At 39.7% G+C, this 19,838-nt stretch overlaps 2 protein-coding genes across 4 annotated transcripts in view; both read right to left on the minus strand.

The window, feature by feature from the left end:
• Window positions 1–5,024, minus strand: part of l3mbtl1 (L3MBTL histone methyl-lysine binding protein 1) — a 52,442-nt gene extending 47,418 nt beyond the window's left edge. Inside the window, exons 1-4 of one of the 3 annotated variants that reach the window (XM_052031309.1) lie at window positions 4,907–4,936; window positions 4,407–4,443; window positions 1,974–2,138; window positions 1,073–1,281 (exon numbers count right to left, since the gene is read on the minus strand). In XM_052031309.1, coding sequence (XP_051887269.1) covers window positions 1,073–1,281; window positions 1,974–2,103 — 339 coding nt within the window. In that variant the 5' untranslated portion in view covers window positions 2,104–2,138; window positions 4,407–4,443; window positions 4,907–4,936. Of the gene's footprint in view, window positions 1–1,072; window positions 1,282–1,973; window positions 2,139–4,406; window positions 4,551–4,906 lie in introns of those variants that run through there. The other 2 variants (XM_052031308.1, XM_052031310.1) reach the window with 2 other exon arrangements.
• Window positions 5,025–6,645: 1,621 nt separating this feature from the next.
• Window positions 6,646–17,930, minus strand: LOC127578971 (serine/arginine-rich splicing factor 6-like). The gene is made up of 6 exons (XM_052031574.1): window positions 17,670–17,930; window positions 15,894–16,048; window positions 15,179–15,297; window positions 14,888–15,090; window positions 12,406–12,501; window positions 6,646–7,845 (listed from the first exon to the last, which is right to left on the minus strand). Exons 1-6 carry the CDS (start codon window positions 17,774–17,776, stop codon window positions 7,473–7,475), a joined length of 1,053 nt encoding a protein of 350 aa, XP_051887534.1. The 5' UTR covers window positions 17,777–17,930; the 3' UTR covers window positions 6,646–7,472.
• Window positions 17,931–19,838: the final 1,908 nt, after the last annotated feature.

Here is a 19,838-nt window from a genome sequence, read left to right on the forward strand (position 1 = left end):
ACATGCCTATTTATGACTTGGTCTGCAAAAAAGAAATTGGCTCCTCACCTCCCCATTGGCTTTTTTGCCAACTGTCTTAAATTTATTGGCTCAATTGGTTCACGCCTGGTATCTCAATGCATACAAGACAGGAAGGAGCATTTCCAACACACCAGATCAATTTCCTGAAATTACAGAATCGGAATGGGTACTCCCTGAAAATGGCAGTGAGGATTGCATCAATCCTCCCTCAAATCAGTAGGGCTTACAACAACAAGAAATTTAAAAGACCAGGTGAATTAACCCTCCAAGCCTTGTGCAGCAGCCAAAAGTTGAAAGCCAGATAATACACCAAATTCTAGCCCTCCCCAGTGCAAGAAAGTTTTATCTGCACCTATATAAAAAAAGTATGTTGCACCTAGTCATTCACTGGTTCACCATTTGTGGTGAGATATATAGGTATCCATACAATGATAGAGGCATTTGGACAATTATTGTGATGTCTTAGGAACAGCATCTGCAGCCCATCAAGTTTACTGAATTGTGTGCAAAGCTCCGGGCAGCAGAGGCATATTGGAAGACCCTTCAGACAATCCAAAGCAAAGCAATCCTTTAACAAAACAATCCCTTTTGCTCCAGTCATATTTGCAAGTCAGGGTAGTATTATCTGTAGCAGAGCCAGCAACTAGGCAGGGCCTGGGAGATGGAAATATGCCCATAATTTTAATATAATTTTAATCTGAACTAAAAATCCCTGGCAAGGGAAGGAAAAACCATCTATAACTTCATATTATGATCAATATTACCCAAAATGTAAATATTAATTTGTGAAATTTGGATTTTTGATGACCATATAGCTGCTACTGACAGCTTAACAGCGAGGTTCACATGTAAAAAGTAACAACTTGGGAGAGGTTACAATTAACATCAATATCCATATATTTAGTCCAGCCTTTAAGAAACTGAAGAATAATGGAAAAAATGTCTTAAAAAAATCATGCTATGGTTTCTATTTGCTTCATGGATTGGATTTACAATGCAGGATATTTTGTAAAAGGGCAAAAGTTGTCCAAATTCAGAAAGAATTGCTAACCTTCAAGTTGCTTCCAGGTAAAGTAGCAATCCCATCTTTCCATTCCAAAACACTGACCACGTCACAATTGTGCACTCCACTGATCTGCGGGCTAATTGTTGCAGTCACTGGCACAGTACTATCTGACTGTTCCGCTTTGATTGGCAGAGAAATGCCTTGGTTTTCTCTGGAGAAACTCCGAGGTTTTCGCAGATTTGCTGCTGCATTAACTGATGTTATATTCGAAAAAAACACAAACAGGTAAAATCTGACAACATATTCATTAATGTAGCTTGTCGACTACAACTTTACATGGCTTCAAATCCACAAATATATCTCTCAGAAAACAAAATGGTAACAACCACAAATTCTTGAATGATGAAATTGTATTGTTGTTGAGATTGATGTTGTCATCCTCAATTCAATACATAAGTAGTCAACTTTTCATGATAGTTACAATCATGGTTAGGTTTAGAATGTATATTGTTATTTTATTTAGAAAACAAATTCAGATAATTCCATTTTCTAATAGCTAGATATTTTTAGTTTTGATACTTGCTTGTCAACATTAATAATGACAGATTGGGCATACAGAACATGGAACCAGGACTGAAATGCTAAAAATTGCCATTATCTCAACAACAGAAATCCTCTTTACGCATTATTTTAAATGTCTTATTTTACCTATATTTGAAACACTCCATTATCAAATGCACAATGTCTCACAAACAGTAAGGATATTGTAGCAAGTTACTGGAGCAAAAAACAAACTGCAGGAGGAACTCAGCAGATCAAACAGCATCTGTGGAGGCAAAGGGATGGTCGACATTTCAGGTCAAGACCCTTAACTGGATTAGCTTCTGTCCTAAACTGATGATCTGCAGACATGGATAAACAGATGTCCTTTTACACAATAACTTACCTGGAATAATGAAGGCTTTGGTTGACAGGTGAGTGCTCTGAACAGAGCTGTTGCTGGGTACCCCATGTAAATTGATTTCACTGGATGTGGTCACATTGCTGGGCATCAGGTCTTCCACTCTGCTATTCATTCTCAAAATGATTCACCTGTCGATTGCGACTGACCCTAGTGTGAAGTTTGCAATATTCAACTATCAGTCTTACTCATAAAGTCACAAGGTAACAATCGATTGGCTCCTCATTTAAAGTTCACAAAAATGTGACTGTTTCAAGGTTTTAAAGGTCAAGTAAAAATCAATTGATTTCAAGAGTTCCAAAGTACAATTATTGCCTGATTTGTGCCTCTCAGTGTTTCAAGAACTGTACATATTCTGGATCCATGTAAAATTTAGGGGGAATTTAACTAAATTTCTATTGCTGTATTGTTCAACACTAATGAGAAGTAACTTACAAAACAATGCAGGAATATAATCAGAATTTCTTACATTTGCTTTTAAAGAAAACATCAAGTAAAAGTAATGAAATGAGTCGAAGTGTTTCTGTTCCAACAATGTCCAGTTCCATATTGGAGCTTCTGTAACATATTCCTTTTTCTTGGCTGAGGATTACTTTCATTGTGGTTGACAGGGCCCTCACCCTCTTTATTCTCACGCTTCAGCCCTATCCCCCCAGAACCAAGATCTATTGTCCCATTTCCTTATCCTCACTGATACTTTGTCACTCCTCGATCAGATACAGAACTCACCCTTTCATTTATTCCCTTCCCCCATCCAAGGCCTCAAATAAAAATCAGTCTATTTGTACTTTACAAGCAATTCTCTTGTACTTCTTTCACTTGAGTATCCTGTACATATTAATATAAATCAAAATACACTAGATGCTAGAAATCTGAAATGAACTCCTGATGACAGGTCAACAGCCTGAAACATTAACTCTGGTTCCCACTTCGCTCTGTTTGACAATTGCAGCATTTTCTGTTTTTATATGGTGTTCTTTACTCTCTGTGTCGAACCAACCAGCTTTCCCTGCCCCCTGCATTTGAGAAACTAAATGTTGAATTGTTGATTGTTTTCTTGAATATTTCCATTCAGTCTTCAACTATGACCTTTAGCTTCCAATAACTTTCCGCGGTAATTCTCCATCCTATTCCCACTCTCACTTCTGTTAGCCTCCTACAATGAAATATGGTTTAAGTTCAAGGACAAGTATGTTGTCTTTTTACCAAGTATTTTGCAACCACCAGGTCTTCACGTCAAGCTTAACAACTTTAAATCTTAAGTCCTGCTCCCAATTTCATTGAACAGCAGCTTCAGGTAATAGATGGGTGACTACCCCAAAGATAATGAATGTATGAGAACCATAGCCTGGTATTCTTGAACCCTATGTCTTTCATTAAAATCATGTATTTTTTCCTTGCACCATCACTCTTTTATCAATGAATCACTCCAGCCATCCAGCCTATTCCTGTCAAAGAAAACACACTTTTGTTCCTTTCCTATTTACCCACCCCTTCATTGTGTTACACCAGCTCTGCACTTGCAAAAGCTCTTCATCTCTAAAATTCTTCCAGTGCTGATTAAAGGATATGGACCTTAAAAATTAACAGCATCTCTCCACAAATGTTTCTGGGGCTGTTAAATGTTTTCAGCACTTTCAATTTAAATTTGAAATCTCCAGAGCCCTTGTTACTCTGCTTTGGTAATATGAGAATAGGTTGGCTAATTTTCCATCAAAAACTATAGCTAAATTGATAGCATTACTCAATTAAAATCTTAATTTTTTTTGGCCTTCCCTTAGGAACTTGACACCCATTTTATCTTATATATATACTTTTGCAAAGTAAACCACCCTCTCATCTTGTTTTACTTAAGCTTTTTATTTACCTAAGAGGCATTCCCTCCCCCTGTCCCAATTACTTTATAATCAATTACTGCTGTATTCAATCACTCACTGGGGAAATTTAAGACTACAATTTAGAACATCATAGGCTTATAAATGTGTTCAATTACAAGATGGTAATTTTCAATGTTAGAAATTTCTAATATTTCAGTACCTGCACATTTGATGAATCTGGTCTATTTTACGTATTTAATCCAAACATTGCACTTCACGAGGTAATGAGGCATGTACCTAATAACCACTAGCTTTCACGTACATTAAAATATACCTTGCAAACATTGAATGTTATTTATTTATAATATTCAATAAATAATGCTGCCAAAAATTCCTCAGAATGATTGCTAAGAGTACTTTTAATGCATTTTTAATAATTCAATAGAAAATGATATTAACTGTAGCTTAAATCTTACATTCCTGTAAAAAAAAAGCATTACATCTCCACGTTCCCGTGTGGTGAATTCCTATCTCATTCATTAGGGATTATCATTTCAATTTTATTGACTGATAAAACCATGCAAGAGATTTAATTTCTTACCAAAATGGCGGTGCTGTCGGGCAGCCAAGAACAGGAGCTACAGTAAAATTAAATGGGATACATGTCTTTCACTTGGGTCCATGTGAATACCCTGAAATGAAATTCAAAGGAAGGATGCACCGCCTGCCAAGCCCCAAATCGTCGTCTCCCAACGTTGTCTCTTTAATTCATAACAGGAGATGTAGCCAGCGAAAAGTTACTAGCATGAAAAAGGTACCCAATTCACAAATGCCCACCGCATCCCTCGTAAGGCAGACCTGAATCAAATGTCTGCAGTACTGTCACCGATTTGAGACCAAATGCAAATATATGCTTATTTCTTTTGGTTAAAATAATGACGTCGCGATGAAGGAATACATTAATTGAAAGGTGGAAATGGAGACAAATATTGCATAATTTTTATACAGATGCAGATGCTTTTGCCAGATGGAAGCCTTGTTCTGTTTTTTTAAAAAAAACTGATATTCTTTTACAGATACCGAAATGATTAGGTTTCTTACCTATACAATGCTCACTGGCGCCTGAGCCTGCGGGACTGAGCGTTGTTTGCGCGCATGTGCAACCCTCTCAATGGCGCTATCACCATTCCTTTTTACAGACACTTCGGGCTCAAATAAGCTTCACTTATTTTTGGGAAGTTTGCTGTTTTGACCCTAATTGTAAAGGCTTACTTTTTTTTGTGCTCAATTTGACCTGCTTCAGGGATACTTTTGCATTCTGTTTTTTGATTGCATTATACTTTGAGTATGTAGAGCTCAATTTAGTACGTTCCTGCCTGCAATCTTGTGACATTTGAAGGTTGCAGGGCAAACTCAGAATATCGTCTTCCAATATTTCCCCCACCACCACCGCCCCCGTGAAACACGATTATGTGTGTGTTACAAAGAGGTCACAATACAGGTTTTCAGCTTTGGGTCCTAAGTGATTTGTTCCCAAGTGATGAAATGTAAAGATGCTTTAAGAAAATGCATTTGACGGTACAGCCTACAGTACAGTAACAGCTATATCCAACAGTTGATGGCTAGTTTAAATCCCCAGAATCTACCTCCAGCAAGTTATCTGCATTTGTCACTGCAACAAGCTGAGCAGCGTATTTTTTTGCTGCTATCTAATAGATTACACACAAACTTACTTAACTACAGACATGTTACAATTACACTATTCCAAATAAAAACTTAATATTTCTAGAGACCATTAAGATTGTGCAGAATCTCATCAACTTGGATGACTGGGTAGGTCTAAACAATTTAAAGTTTAAACTAATTTTATTTTTAAAATAGAGCAAATGTTCATCTATGTTGCTAATTTTATTACTTTATGAACTTTTGGAATTTAAGCATGTTCCCTCAAATTTATAGTATGTCAATGTGTACAGTTTCACACTCTATAAATATTCAATCTGAGAAATCCAAAGCAACAATCTGCTCAAGGAATTCAGCAAGTCGAGCAGCACTTGTGGGGGGAAATGAATGATGCAGGGCTTTCAACCTAAAATGCTGACAGTTCCTTCCTCCCCACAGATGCTGCTCAACCTGCTGAGTTCCTCCAGCAGATTGTTTGTTGGTCTAGATGCCAGCATCTGCCATCGCTTGTCTCCAGAACTTCATAGTAGTTGATCTTTCTTTGCCTCTTTATAGCAGGTGCTCACACAAGAAATTAGGCTTTGACCAATCTGATTCACCCCACAATATCAATCACCTGATGACTGGATGTCTGAGAAGTGGCCACATCAGCATAATACTTTGCTGCACATTTGCATGGCAACTATTTGGCAACTAACCAAATTGAAAATTGTCTGTTAAAATTTGACAAATCAAATTCAGCAAAGTACCACTCCTTCAACCTAAAGGTTGTTCTGCCAGTGAGTTATCTGGTGTATTTAAGAGATTCAGAGAAAAGTGGACATCTCAGCAAATTACATTTTTCCACAAAATCAAATCCAAACATGTTATACATTTCATCCTGCTGTTAGGGTAACAGTGTCAACACGTGCAGAAACATCTCAAGATTAGCAGGTATTTTCTAGATTTTTTGATATAAAAATGTCACTCAAGTACACCATAATTTTATTGCACAATTTCTGAAATGTAATTGAACTCAAGTTTGTGTATTTTGTAGTGTTTGGGCATAGTGACCTTGCTGAAAACAAGATAAAAAGTCTTAACTTTAAGAAGATTGTTATGCATTTATTAAACATAAGAAAAAGCAGCAAAGTCCAGAAGAAATAGAATTACAAAAGTTGCAATAAAATATTTTATTGAAACCATGCATATTTCAAATATGTACCAGGTGTAAAAAAAATCCATGCATTTGTAAATGCTGGCCTGCACAAAGATCAACAACCTAAATTACAATAGATTACTTGCATATTATGTGGAGAGTTATGCATATTTGATTGCGCACCATACAAATGTGCAATATTATTAAGTCATTGGCTTACAAAGCTATATTCAGTTGCATGTAAGCTTGACAAGATTACATCATTAGTATGTACGGCAAAACAATATATACACCAACTGCCACAAAGTGGAGAACATTTTGACATTGGGCATTTTAGGAAGAATTATACACAATTATGACCTTACCATCTCCATTGAAGTATTCCTTTGCCTACTCCACAAACGTCATATCAGGGAGTTTAATTGGGTCATTTGAGCTCAAGTTCAATAACATTACTTGTATATTTAAAAAGTAGGGTTTTGGCACTAAAGTGTAACTATCAGTGTTTTGTGGCAGTTCTTCATGCACAATATTTTGTGCAGCACTCAAAGCAATAAAATAGGGAAATAAAAAAAAGAATCAATGCTACCCTCAAATAGCACATTTTTCTTTAGCTTTAATATTGGGTGGTGGTGGGGGGGGGGGGGGAACAACATTGCTGTATTTGCCCATATTGCTTACCAATTTAGTGATCAGAAGGTTTATATACAATCATCCCTATACTGCACTCTACACTAGAAAGAAAAACACCAGTTTGGAAAAATCTGGAGTCTCAAAGTTGCATTTACATGTACAGCTACTGTAAGGAAGAACTTCCAGCATACTTCAGTCATGAGAAGTTTATTGCTAATCCTTAGAACCAGATCTGGACCTAGACATTGATCTAGATCTTGACCTGGACACTGATCTACAATGAGAGTTGGATGGAGACAAGTTTTCTGATTTTGGCTTTGATTTCATTGGTGACATTGGAACAGATGCTTCCCTTGATCTCGAGCGGGACTTTGAATGTGAACGAGATATTGATTTAGTATCTCCATTACCATTAACTTGAGGGGATCTAGATCTGCTTTTTGACTTATTATTTAAGTCAGATTTTGATTTACTTGGAGACCGGGAACGAGAGCCATGATCAGACTTGACTTTGGAATTGCTTCTTGATCTGGATTTCCTTTCAGGTGTCTTTGATTTGGACCTGGAATGGCCCTTGCCTCGTGATCTAGATTTGGAAAAGGAAAATAAAGTTATAAGTGCTCCATTTGACAGTTAACTTTTTTTTACAGAATTAGTTTAATAAGACAAATCACTAAGAGATTCTATCTGAAAATATGTTATGACTTACAGTATTTAAAATACATAATGCAGTTTTCTGTGCAAATGCCTACATATTAGCTGGTTCTAATTTGAAGAACTAACTGATACCTGCCTATGCACTTCACATCTCCCTCACCACCACTAAGAAAAATTTACTTGAGGACCACCAGTTGACTTCTATCTAGCAACTTATACTAGACATGCATGCACTTCATTTAATAAAAACAAGGTCAGAATTTGCCACAAAGCTCTAATGGCCAAATAATATCCCAACATCCATCAAATGCCAACAAATAATAATTACTTAAACAAAGGACTCCCAGGAAGTCAAGATGAGAGCTTTGGTATTAAATTCAAATAATTAATATGAACCATATAATATAAACCATATGAACTGCCAACATTCTAATTTATACATGGGTAAGGAGACAAAAATACCTGAAGACATCCGAAGCACAAATCCTCTTCGTGAGCCCTCACTAATCAGAAGCAAAATCAAATCTATTTCCATATTCACCTCTTCAGGACTATCGTACAAATTTAAACTCCTTAAACTAATTAAAAGGGTGCCAAAAAATGCAGATAATTTCCAAAAAAAAAATCAAGTGAGACCATTGCCAGTACCAAAAATAGGCTGATTGACACAGCATGAAATTAAGTAACCCTTTTCCAGAAAGAAACAGAAACTCCACAAGTTATGCTTGGATCTCTCAATTCAAATACAAAAGTAGCTACATTAATCATGGCCACAATTCAAAAGGTGCATGGACATTGATCCTTGCACCATTATAAATGTTTAACTCTGCTGACAATTAAGACATCCTTTGCCCATTAAAAAAATAGAAAAATGATCCTCTCTCACCTCACATCCAGTTAAACATGAGAATCATACAAAATAATTAATGCCAAAACGTAGATATTGCTGATAACCTTCAAACAACCATAACCCAGATTCATGTTTCCATGATAGAAGCAAAAAATGCTAGAAATACTCAGGCAGCATTTTTGGAGAGAGAAATGAGAGCTACGTCGACATTTCAGGTAGATGACCTTTTATATGAATAGGAAAAGTTAGAAAACAGAAGGGAGGAGAGAACAAAGGGGAAATCTGATAGGATGGAGAATGATGGAGATTGGTTTTGAATTCAAGAGGGTTCTGAAAGCTTGTTAATGGCAGCTATCGATCTGGAAAAGGAGTAAATGGAGGAACAATTGAGGCAAGAGATCTGACACCAGCTCAACCTCAACACTAATGTCAATTCCTTGGAAGTTCTCTCCTCCAGCCTCAATGTTCCCTAAAACTATACAATCTCCTTCTACCTCCTCCCCAAGATAGACTGTCCTGGCAAACTCAGCGCCTCAGACTTGCCATCCAACAAAACCTATTTCTTCACACTTGGTTCCATTCTTTCTTCTCATCTAGTCTCATCCCACTTACGTCATGAAAGCGCTGATGTCCTCTGCCATGTTGATAACTTTCAGTTCCCTGATCTCTCCTTCCTCATTTTCAGCATGGGTGCCCAATCTCTCTACATCTTCCACCCACACCAGGATGGGCCAAAGGACTTCTGCTTCTTCTCTGAACAGAACCCAGCCTGAACCACTCTACCATCACCATCCCTCAGCCACAGGAACCCAAATAGGTCCAAACTACTCCCATCTCCACAGAATACACAGAACAATCCTTACATAAATCAAGCTCAGGACACCTCCTTAACATCTTTTCCTCATATATAAACTAAAATGATGTAGCTTCTTGCTCCTCTACACAATCAAAAATTTTAACCACCTTTGCTGCCAATTTCCACCCTGCCCTCAATTTCATGTGGACATCTTTGACTCCTACCTCTTTCCCTACGTCTCTATCTCCACCTCAGGATAGATTAACAAACAATATCAATTTCAATCCCACAGACTCCCTCAGCTATCCTAACTGCACTCCCGCCAATGCTGTTCCCTGCATTGGATTCCTCCAGTTTCTCCAACATGATTCTGATGATGACACTTTAAACAGCAGTACTTGTGAGATGTCTTCCTTTTTTCTATTTATTAACCATGGCTTCTCTAAGGGGTCTCAATGACATCAGTTTCATTTCCCAGATTTCTGCTCTCAGCCCCTTCCACCCTACTGACTTCCAGATTCAGCAGATTATCCTCTATCTTGCACACCCTCAACAAGGTAACCCCAGAGATATCCATCACTACCTTTTCAACATAGAGGGGTCCACTCCGCTCAATGGCTCTCTTGTTCAGTCTTCCAACTCCACCAAAACAATCTTTCCTTCTCATGCAAATGCAACACCTAACCTTTCACCTTACTCTTCCCACCATCCAGGGACCCAAACATTCCAAGATGAAGCATATTTTCATTTAAAAAAAAATTCATGGACTGTCGAGTAGTACCAAGTGGCCTCCTCTACAGTGGAGAAACTAAAACAGAATGGGTGATTACTTTGCAGTCCATAATATTTGATTAGATAACCAGCCTTTCAAGTTTGTGTTAGAATTGGCCAGTTCTGGTGTATTGGCTTTAACTAGCATTCTCCTTTATTTCAGATTTCCAGCAACTGCTGTGTTCTGCATCACATAATTCCAGCAATGTTTTTCCTCCCCCTGCCCTCCCTCTATTTATACCACCTTCAGACAGATTAGCTGCATTAACAATCCTTCAGCACTAGTCGACAGCAATTGGTGTCATCCATCATCCCTTCATCTCAATGCTAATGCACATGTTTCCTTTGTCTTGCCATTCCTCATCTACTAATTTAAACACTACTGTTTTCTAAATTTCCCCCAGTTCTGAAGGGACATCAACCTGACAAGTTAAACCTATTCCTCCTTCCAAAGATGCTACCCAACCTGCTAAGTATTTTAGCATTTTCTGTTTTTGGTTCAGATTTCCAGTTGCTGCAGTTCATTTATCTGTTCGTTTTTATAATTTACCTGTGCCCCAAGTCACACAACGTTATCAGGGTAGACACAAATTGTTATATTTTGAAAGATACAGCCATTAAAACATACCATTTTAAGTACTAGTGCTAAATCCTACAACTAACTGGAACAAATTAACAACCCAAATGAAACCCATGAAAATCCAAAAGTTGCAGTTGCTGGAAATCTAAAGTAAAAGCAGAAAATGCTACACTCAACACATCATAAAACAACAGTGAAAAGAGCAACAGTCAACATTTCAGGTCAAAGAACCTTCATTAAATCTGGAAAAGAGAGAAAACAAGTTAGCTCTAAGTTGAAGAGAAAAAGTGGGGGAGAGAATAGAAAGGATATCTCTAATAGCGAAGCCAGGTTAACATCACATTAGAAAAAGCATCCATTGACCTGGTGACTGCTCTGTGGAGCACCCAGGTTCAATCTGCATAGTCAGTTCCAAGCTTCCACTTGCCTGTTTTAATTCTCCATCTCAATCTGACCGATCTGCCTTGATTTTTTTTAAGAACAGGGCTGGAGGCCAAACAGAAGATGAAGGAATAGTGCCCAATATTCCATCTGGGCATGCCACAGCCTTCTGGATCTGATATCAAATTTAACAATTATGTTTCTCTATGTATCAGAACTAGCTAGGTCTGTTATAGGTTACCCATCTGTAATATTAAGTCAGTTTTTCACTCGCCACCATCACTTCAAGACTTTTCCTGCAGCTATGACCTGCATTTCACAGCTTTTACATGTTTATTTTTCCCCTCTCAACCAGATGATTTTACCAAAAGCTTTTCACCACAGCCACCCTGACCTCATCCTGTTAAAGCTATCCCCTTTGCTTTATATATCCCTTCACCATCCTCAAAACATGCTGAATCTACCAGAACTCTATTCAATCATCTCTTGGGAGGGGGAAAGCATTGCTTAATTATGCTGAACTATTAGATATTTAATTTTGCTGAAAGTCATAACAAATGCTAGAATTCAGTTACAGTTCTTAAGACTTTTTGCAATTTAGCAAAATCTGTTTATCTGTAAACTCATATTCCGTGAAAGGGACGAATGACGCCCCTGCCACCTCATCACCACCTAACCATTCTACTGCAAACTTCTGGCAGACAGTGAATCAGGTGTCAGGCCTCTCGCCTGGGAGTACTGCTGATGACAACTGGATCCATTAGTCGTGAGCAGCAATAAGAGTGGAATATGCAACCTCTACAAAACACCAGCCCGATCCATCTTTCAAGCCATTTTAAATTGTCAGATGCTGCCCGACCTATAAAACCCACTTCACGTTTAATATTCAAATTAGCTTCATTTTTCAGTATCTAAATACATTGTTATATATCACGCAAATCAGAAAGGTCCTGTGTTTGATTCCTCATCTACACACTTCAAAAGCCATCAAAAAGAATTTCTGGGATGTTACATCACATTATTAAGAAGCCAATAATTCGCACTTATGCTACATAATGTGCCTTCCAAGAAAACAATCTACCATACAAAGTAATTCAATTAATTTACTTACTGAGAACGTGACCTGCTCTTTGAAGCACTGCCAGATCTGCTTCGGCTACTCCTACGACTTCTACTACGAGAATGACGACGACTTCGAGACCTAGATCTGTGAAATAAAATACACCATGAAGTAATAATGGTCGCCAAAATAACCGTGAAGTGATTTTTTGATGGTTACTTTTGATTGAAATTTATATCTTGGCATTACAGGTTCATAGTACCTACATTTTCTAGTTGAGGAAATTCCAGTGCTAATGATTCCAAGTTGAAGAATTGCAATGAGATGCAAAGTAGCCCGAACCTCAATGACCCTTGCTTTTTTGATGCTCTCATAGGTTATGTTATTAGGGCACCACTACTGGTTTCATGTACAAATCAAGATATTATATTTCATAATAGGTGGCAGAATCAATTTCTGAATGCATGGTCTATGTGGCTGTCAAGTAGCAACAAGAATGCATCTCTGAACAAAAATTCCAAAGGGTCATTCACCAGCCCATGCAACTACATCTATGCAATGTTCATGAAAGGAAATTATTTGGAGTGCTTGGAAGAGAAAACTTATTGACTTACAGCATTTTTGTAATGCAAGTACAGTTACTACTGTAATAAAATAAAAACTGCATCCAATTTGCACACACTTGGCACAGACACAATGAGCCAAATGACCCCTTTCTATTTTCTGGAGTCCGCCAACAACACTAATGATCAGAAAATGTGTCTTAGGCAATGTTGGTTTGAGGTGCAAATTGCACTGGACACTGAACACTACCCTGCTCTTCATCTAACCTTGGGTACAAAGGGGGAAAATTAAGCTTTGGTTCAAACAATCAAAATGAAAGACAACACCATTGAACGTGCAAGACCACCCCTCACCCCCTTACCAGACTGCAATCAATAACACATGGAAGCCACTTTAAGTAATCCCCACAACCTTCCCCATCCATACCTCTTCTTCTCTTTCCCAGCCTCTCTTTTTTCTACCCCCTTATCTTTGATGCATCCCCCAGTGGATCTGCTCTCCCCGTCCTCCCCCACACTTGCTTATCACTATCTCTTACCTGCATCTACCTATCTTCATCTTGTGCCCACCCCACCTCCTCTCTTTTGTCCACCTATCACTGCTCTGCTTTTCCCTCCTATATATTGGGCTTCCCCTTCTCCTATTTTCAGTCGTGAAGAAGGGTCCTGACCCAAAACATTGACGACTGGCTTTTGTCCATGGATACGGCCTGGCCTGCTGAGTTCCTCCAGCATCATAGTGTTTTTCCTCAGTCTGATATTGCTTGAAATCTCTGGATTGGAGCTTAGAGCACTTGCTTTTGACTCAGAAACAAGAGTCCAACTGCATACCACACCAAATGGCTGTGCCATCCGCAACCACACCATCTGAACCATTCCTTCATTTAAGGCTCTCAAACAAATCTACTTTCATATAGTCAGTCATGGTTCAATGGTGCCTAGACTAACATTTTTGTGCAATACTACAGAATCTGTGCTGTTGGATAAGGAATCTTTGATGTTAAACTGAACCCAATTTGCCTTTGGATGTATCCAATGCCACTATTCGAAGTAAAAGTTCCCTTGTATCTTGGCCAACAAAAGTTCCTTCAATTGACAAAGCAGAGTATTTAGTCAAGAAACTTACTATTGTCTAAGCAACATGAATGGAACCTGGTCACCCAATATTGCAAGACCTGAAGCGAGTGAAAGCTAATATAAGAATACAAGTTGCATCTTTCTTCCAGTCAGCACATACACCCTCAATCTATGTTCCATCCTACTGCAGCTACATCAATGCTACCTTATATGGCTGAAATAATGTACTCCATTTCTACAATATTCTCTGCTTTTTATTGGATAGTTCATGAAGCACTTCCATGCATTTCTCTCCACCCTGATACGATTGAGATGTTAGGTTCCTGTAATACCAGGAGTTACAAAGGCAAGAATTCAACTCAACTATTTTTGAAATCTGACTTCCTATTTGCCAGATCCTTGTGCTGAGCATTGTACAAACTTCTAACCCCAGTACATGTATTCTATTCTCTTCATCCACTGTGAATGGCTGCTCAGAATCTACCACTACAGCCTCCTCTAATAATGTATTAGAGTTCATCTTCCTCTGATTCAGTCCATTGTGCTCCAACGAAACAAAACTACAGATGCTGGAAATCCAAAATTAAAATAAAACGTGCCGGAAAGAAAGAGCAGGTCAGGCAGCATCTGTAGGGACAGAAAAAACATCAGATGCTTCAAATCAACAACATTTCATCTGAACAAGGGAAACACTAGAAACCTTTCATCAGAACACCAGAAACAACATTAACACATTAAGGCAAGTTACCATTTGGACAAAATGCTTCATCAAAACAAAGTTTAGTGTTAACATCTTCTCTCCCCATAAGTTCCAACTGTAAATTTCTCATTTTTTACTTCACTAATCAGTGCATGATCAACCTGCAAAATCAGTTCTAAAATTATATGCTCACCGAGATCGACTGCCAGAGGAAGAGCGTCTATTACGGGGTCTGTCTTCAACTAATCGTATCTTTCTTGCATTGATTTCACTGCCATCCAACTTGTCCAAAGCCCGTTTCATATCAGAGTAAGATCTGAATTCAATGACACCTTCATTCATACGTTGCTTATGAGCATCTGCATAAGTCACTTCACCTGCTTGTCTCATGAAATCCTTCAAAAAAAAACAAAAGTCAGTTGGAGAACAATGGAACTTCAATGTTAATTTATTTGAAAGTAGTTTAAAAAAACACAAGTCCTACTTTTAGATCTTGCCAGCTACAACGACTTGAAAGATTTTCAACGATGAGCCTGAACTCTGTTCGGACAGGTGGCCCATATTTCTCTCTTCCATTTCTTCGATATCCATAACCACTGCTGCCTTAAGAGGTTTAACAGGAACATCAGTAAGTACTCAATTAAAAAATTAATCTGTAACATTTTAAACAAGACAAAGAAAATAGATCAGAATATTAAATAATCTCATTAATAAATAACAACATTCTCTTTTTGTATTTATACTATATGCTACAATTATGCACCATGCATGTCTGCATATGTTTTGGCAAATATTAAAAACTAAATATTACATTATGTACTTACATTCTAGCAGATTTTAGAAGTTTGGTATAACACACATATGGTAACAGGCACTTAGTTCAGATTAACCAGATATGTCTAACCCTTGGCACCGTCATCACCCAGGGTCTAATGGCAAAGGCAGCTGTCGTCATGGCTTCCATTAGGTCAGCCAAACGCCAAAGGCTACATAATGTAAGGCAAAGCCAAAGTCAATCGGAACGGGCAGACATCTTAGCCGCAATGGATTCTTTCAATTAAAAAATCAAGGTCTCATTAACAAGGTTTGTATGAATACTTTCATTGTTATACAATTTAAATAATAAAAATACCAATGGAATTTTTTTAAAGAAAGTGAACATTAAAAGTAAACAAAATCATGTTGAATAAACTACTCACTGCGACCTCCACCACCATAACCACCGTAGCTCCCATCACGCCGTGGTCCTCTTGCATGTTCAACAATTATCCGCTCGCCACAAAGCTCTTTCCCATTCAGTTCATAAACTGCATCATCTGCATCACGCGAATCTTCAAACTCAACAAATCCATATCTAAAGGAAAACAATGAAAATATTGCCAATCTGTGCAGGCCATGTGTAAACAGTAAATACATAGGTTCTTTTAATTTAGAAATCCATTAGCAAGACTTAAAACTGGACTGTACTTGAAAATTGCTTCCAAAGGAAGGGTGAGAGAGGAAGATTCGTAGAGTTAAAATAATCAAAATTCTGTTACCCAATTGGTATTAATCATATTAGACAAATGCAGTATACGGAGTTAGATCACAGATGAGCCACAATCTCATTGAATGTAGAACAGGCACAAGGGGCAAAATGGACAACATGTCACTGTATTCCAAAGAGGAAAAGTTTATGAGATAAGACAGGGTGAAAGTGTTACTTGAGATTCTTTATTGGATAATTGTTAAAGTTAGTTATGAGGCTGTATTCTTCATGAAAAATATTGTGGATTAAACCTAGAAGATAAAAACTACAAATTCCTAGTACTTAAAGCAAAAAAAACATGGAAAAAATGTCATTTTTCCCACAACACATGCACCAGCTCTCTGAAAGAGAATCACTGAACCTCTTTTTCTGCACTTTCCTACAAAACACTAGTTATTTTCCAAATCACCATTATATATATATTGCCATTAAGTAACCATCAATAATGTGAAGAGAATATGGAATTTGTTTCCCCGAGGCATTTTATACCAAAACACAAATTCTCCACCCCCCACCCTTTCCATTGTTCTTTTGGTAACCAAGTCTAGATACAAACTAAGCACCATCTTTCCATTTATTTCCCAACCTTTCACAATATTTATCTTTCAGTCCAATGTTTGGACACATTCATAGTGCACCTCAACCCCGAAATACAAAATTGAGATCACTGCGATTCTCCCCAACCCTAGGTGTCACATGAACCGTCCGAATGCTACTGCTTTGCGACAGTTTGGTGAACACAATCTGTAATAGGTTAAAGCACGGAATGTAAATAAGAACTGCCAATCTACAATGGAATCGATCTCTCCCAACCTCCACGTGGAAATTTCACAGCTCTGAAGGTTGCAACCGGGGGGAGGGAAGAAAAACAATCCGCCAGATCGAATAAGGGCAAGTCTGGCTCAAGTGGGTTGGTGCACACTCACCTCCGGAACAATTCTGCATTGAACTGGAACGGGACGCTGCATTATGGATTGCATTTCCTCTCGCGAATGCCCTTTTAAGGATGAATTAGTGCGTGCAAAACACTCTGGCCAGCCGCGTGGTGCGGGTGCCGGGGGGGGGGGGGGTGTGGGGGTGGAAAGAAGGGGAGCGGATGCCCCCAGAAGGGGGTTTGAAAGAAAACCTCCTGCACCGCGTCCCCAGCTGATCCCCTCCCCCCCCCCACCCCCACCCCCACCCCCACCAAACCACCAGCTCTCGGCCCGCTGCCGCCATTTTCTCCCCGTTCCACGCGGCAGAATTCCACATCCACACCCCCTCCCTCTCCCCTCACCCTCCCCTCCCCCCGGCTCCACGGACGGTCCAGCTGCACGACGAGACAGACAAGGCGGAACAACTCGAAACCCAGGCCGCCAGGAGGCACAGGCCAGGCCAGGCCAGGCCAGGCCAGGCCGGGCCGGCCGACCCCCCCGGGTCACCCACTCCCCCCCCCCCATCTCCTCACCCATTCTTCAGATCCACCTCCAGCAGCTTCCCGTAGCCCTTGAAAAACCTCTCCAGGTCCTTCTCGCGGACTTGGTAGCTCAGCCTCCCGACGTAGACGCGCGGCATGGTTGCGGCTCGGCTCCGAGCGCGCCAGCGGCTCCCCCGGGCGCCTTTGTGCTCCGCGCCGATGCACGGGGAACGTGGAAGCTCAGGCGCACGCCCTCCCTCCCGCTTGGGAACAGCGCGCCAACCGTCGCGTAGGCCAAACCTGCCCTCCACGTCACCCGCTGCTGCGTGCGGATCACCACTTTGTGCGCTTGGACGCCGACGTGGCTCGCACAGCATCGTGGGAGGTGTAGTTCTGGTAATCACTTTGCCCAGGGCTGAACATATGTAAGGTTTAGGAGGCTGAAATCAGACAGGGCTTTTGAGGAATGTAAAGGAAGTTGGAGAGAACTTAAACAGTGAATCAGGAGGACTAAAAGGGTCCATGAAATGCCCTTGGTGAGCAGGATTAAAGAAAATCCTAGGGCATTTTATGCATACTTTAAAAACAAGCGGAGAACTAGGGAGAGGGTTGAACCCATTCAGGGACAAAGGGGGGAATTTATGCCCGGAGGGAGAGGAAATTGGCAAGGTACTAAATGAGTATTCATCAAGGAAAAGTATTTGGAAAATAGCAAGATCAGGGAGAGAGATGCTGATACTCTAGGGCATGTTGATATGAAGGAGGAGACGGCGCTGGGTCTGTCAAAGAGCATTATGGTGGATAAATCCTCAGGGCTTGAGAGGATCTATCCCAGGTTGTTGAGAGAGGCCAGAGAGGAGATTGCTGGAGCCTTAAATGAGATCTTTGTGTCCTCCTTAGCCACAAGTGAGGTCGCAGAGGACTGGAGATAGCCATTGTTGATCCTCAGTTTAAGAAGAGCAGTAGAGACAGACCAGGAAATTATAGGCCAGTGAGCCTTACTCAGTGGTAGAAAAATTATTGGAGAAGATTCTTAGGGATAGGATCTATTCACACCTGGAAAAACATGGATTTACGAGAGATAGTCAGTATTTGTGGCTTTGTGCAGGGGAGGTCATATCTTACAAAACTGATTGAGTTTTCTAAGCAGGTGGCCAAGGTGATCGATGAGAGTTGGCCAGTGGATGTTGTATATATGGACTTTAGTAAAGGTTTCAGCAAGGTCACTCATGGTTGGCTGATCCAGAAGATCAAGGCACATGGGATCCAGAGACTTGGTGGATTGGATTCAAATTTGGCTTGACCATAGAAGACAGAGGGTAGTGGTGGAGGGAGTTACTTTACTCTAGGTCTGTGACCAGTGGTGGTCTACAAGGACTAGTGCTGAGACCTCTTGTTTGTGATGCATATTAATGATCCGGATGAAAATGTAGGTGGGCTTATTAGTAAGTTTGCAGATGACACAAAATTTGATAGAGTTGTGGATGATAAGAAAGGTGGTCAAAGGATTCAGCAGGTTATAGACCAGTTGGAAATGTAGGCAGAGAAATGGTAGTTGGAGTTTAATCCAGACACGTGTGAGGTGCTCTTTGGGAGGTCAAATGTGAGGGGAAACTATACAGTAAATGGCAGGAACATCAACATTAATGTACAAAGTGATCATGGGATGCAAGTCCATAGCTCCCTGCAAGTGGCAACTCAAGTGGATAGGGTGGTAAAGAAGGCATACAGCATACTCACCTTCATCAGTTAGGGTATTGAGTCTAAAAGTTGGGAAGTCATATTCCAGTCTTATAAGACTTTGGTCAGGCCACATAAGGAGTATTTTGTGCAGTTCTGATCGCTTTGGAGAGGGTGCAGGAGAGGTTCACCAGGATGTTGCCTGGATTAGGGAGTATTGGCTACAAGGAGAGGTTAGGCAAACCCGGGATTGTTTTCTCTGAAGCGTTGGATGCTGAGGAATGACCTGATAGATTGTATATAAAATTCTGTGATGCATGAACAGTGTAGATAGTCAGTCTTTTTCCCAGGATACAAGTGTCAAATACTAGAAGGCAAAGCATTAAGATGAGAGGGGAAAAGTATAAAGGAGATTTACGTGGCCTTTTTAAAAAATTTTACAGAGAACATAGATGCCTGGAACATGCTGGCAGGGGAAGTGATGGAAGCAGATACAAAGTCAACATTTAAGAGGTATTTAGAATAGGCAGGGAACAGAGG

This window comes from Pristis pectinata, chromosome 16 (assembly GCF_009764475.1).
Source record: "Pristis pectinata isolate sPriPec2 chromosome 16, sPriPec2.1.pri, whole genome shotgun sequence".
NCBI classification, from domain to species: Eukaryota; Metazoa; Chordata; class Chondrichthyes; order Rhinopristiformes; family Pristidae; genus Pristis; species Pristis pectinata.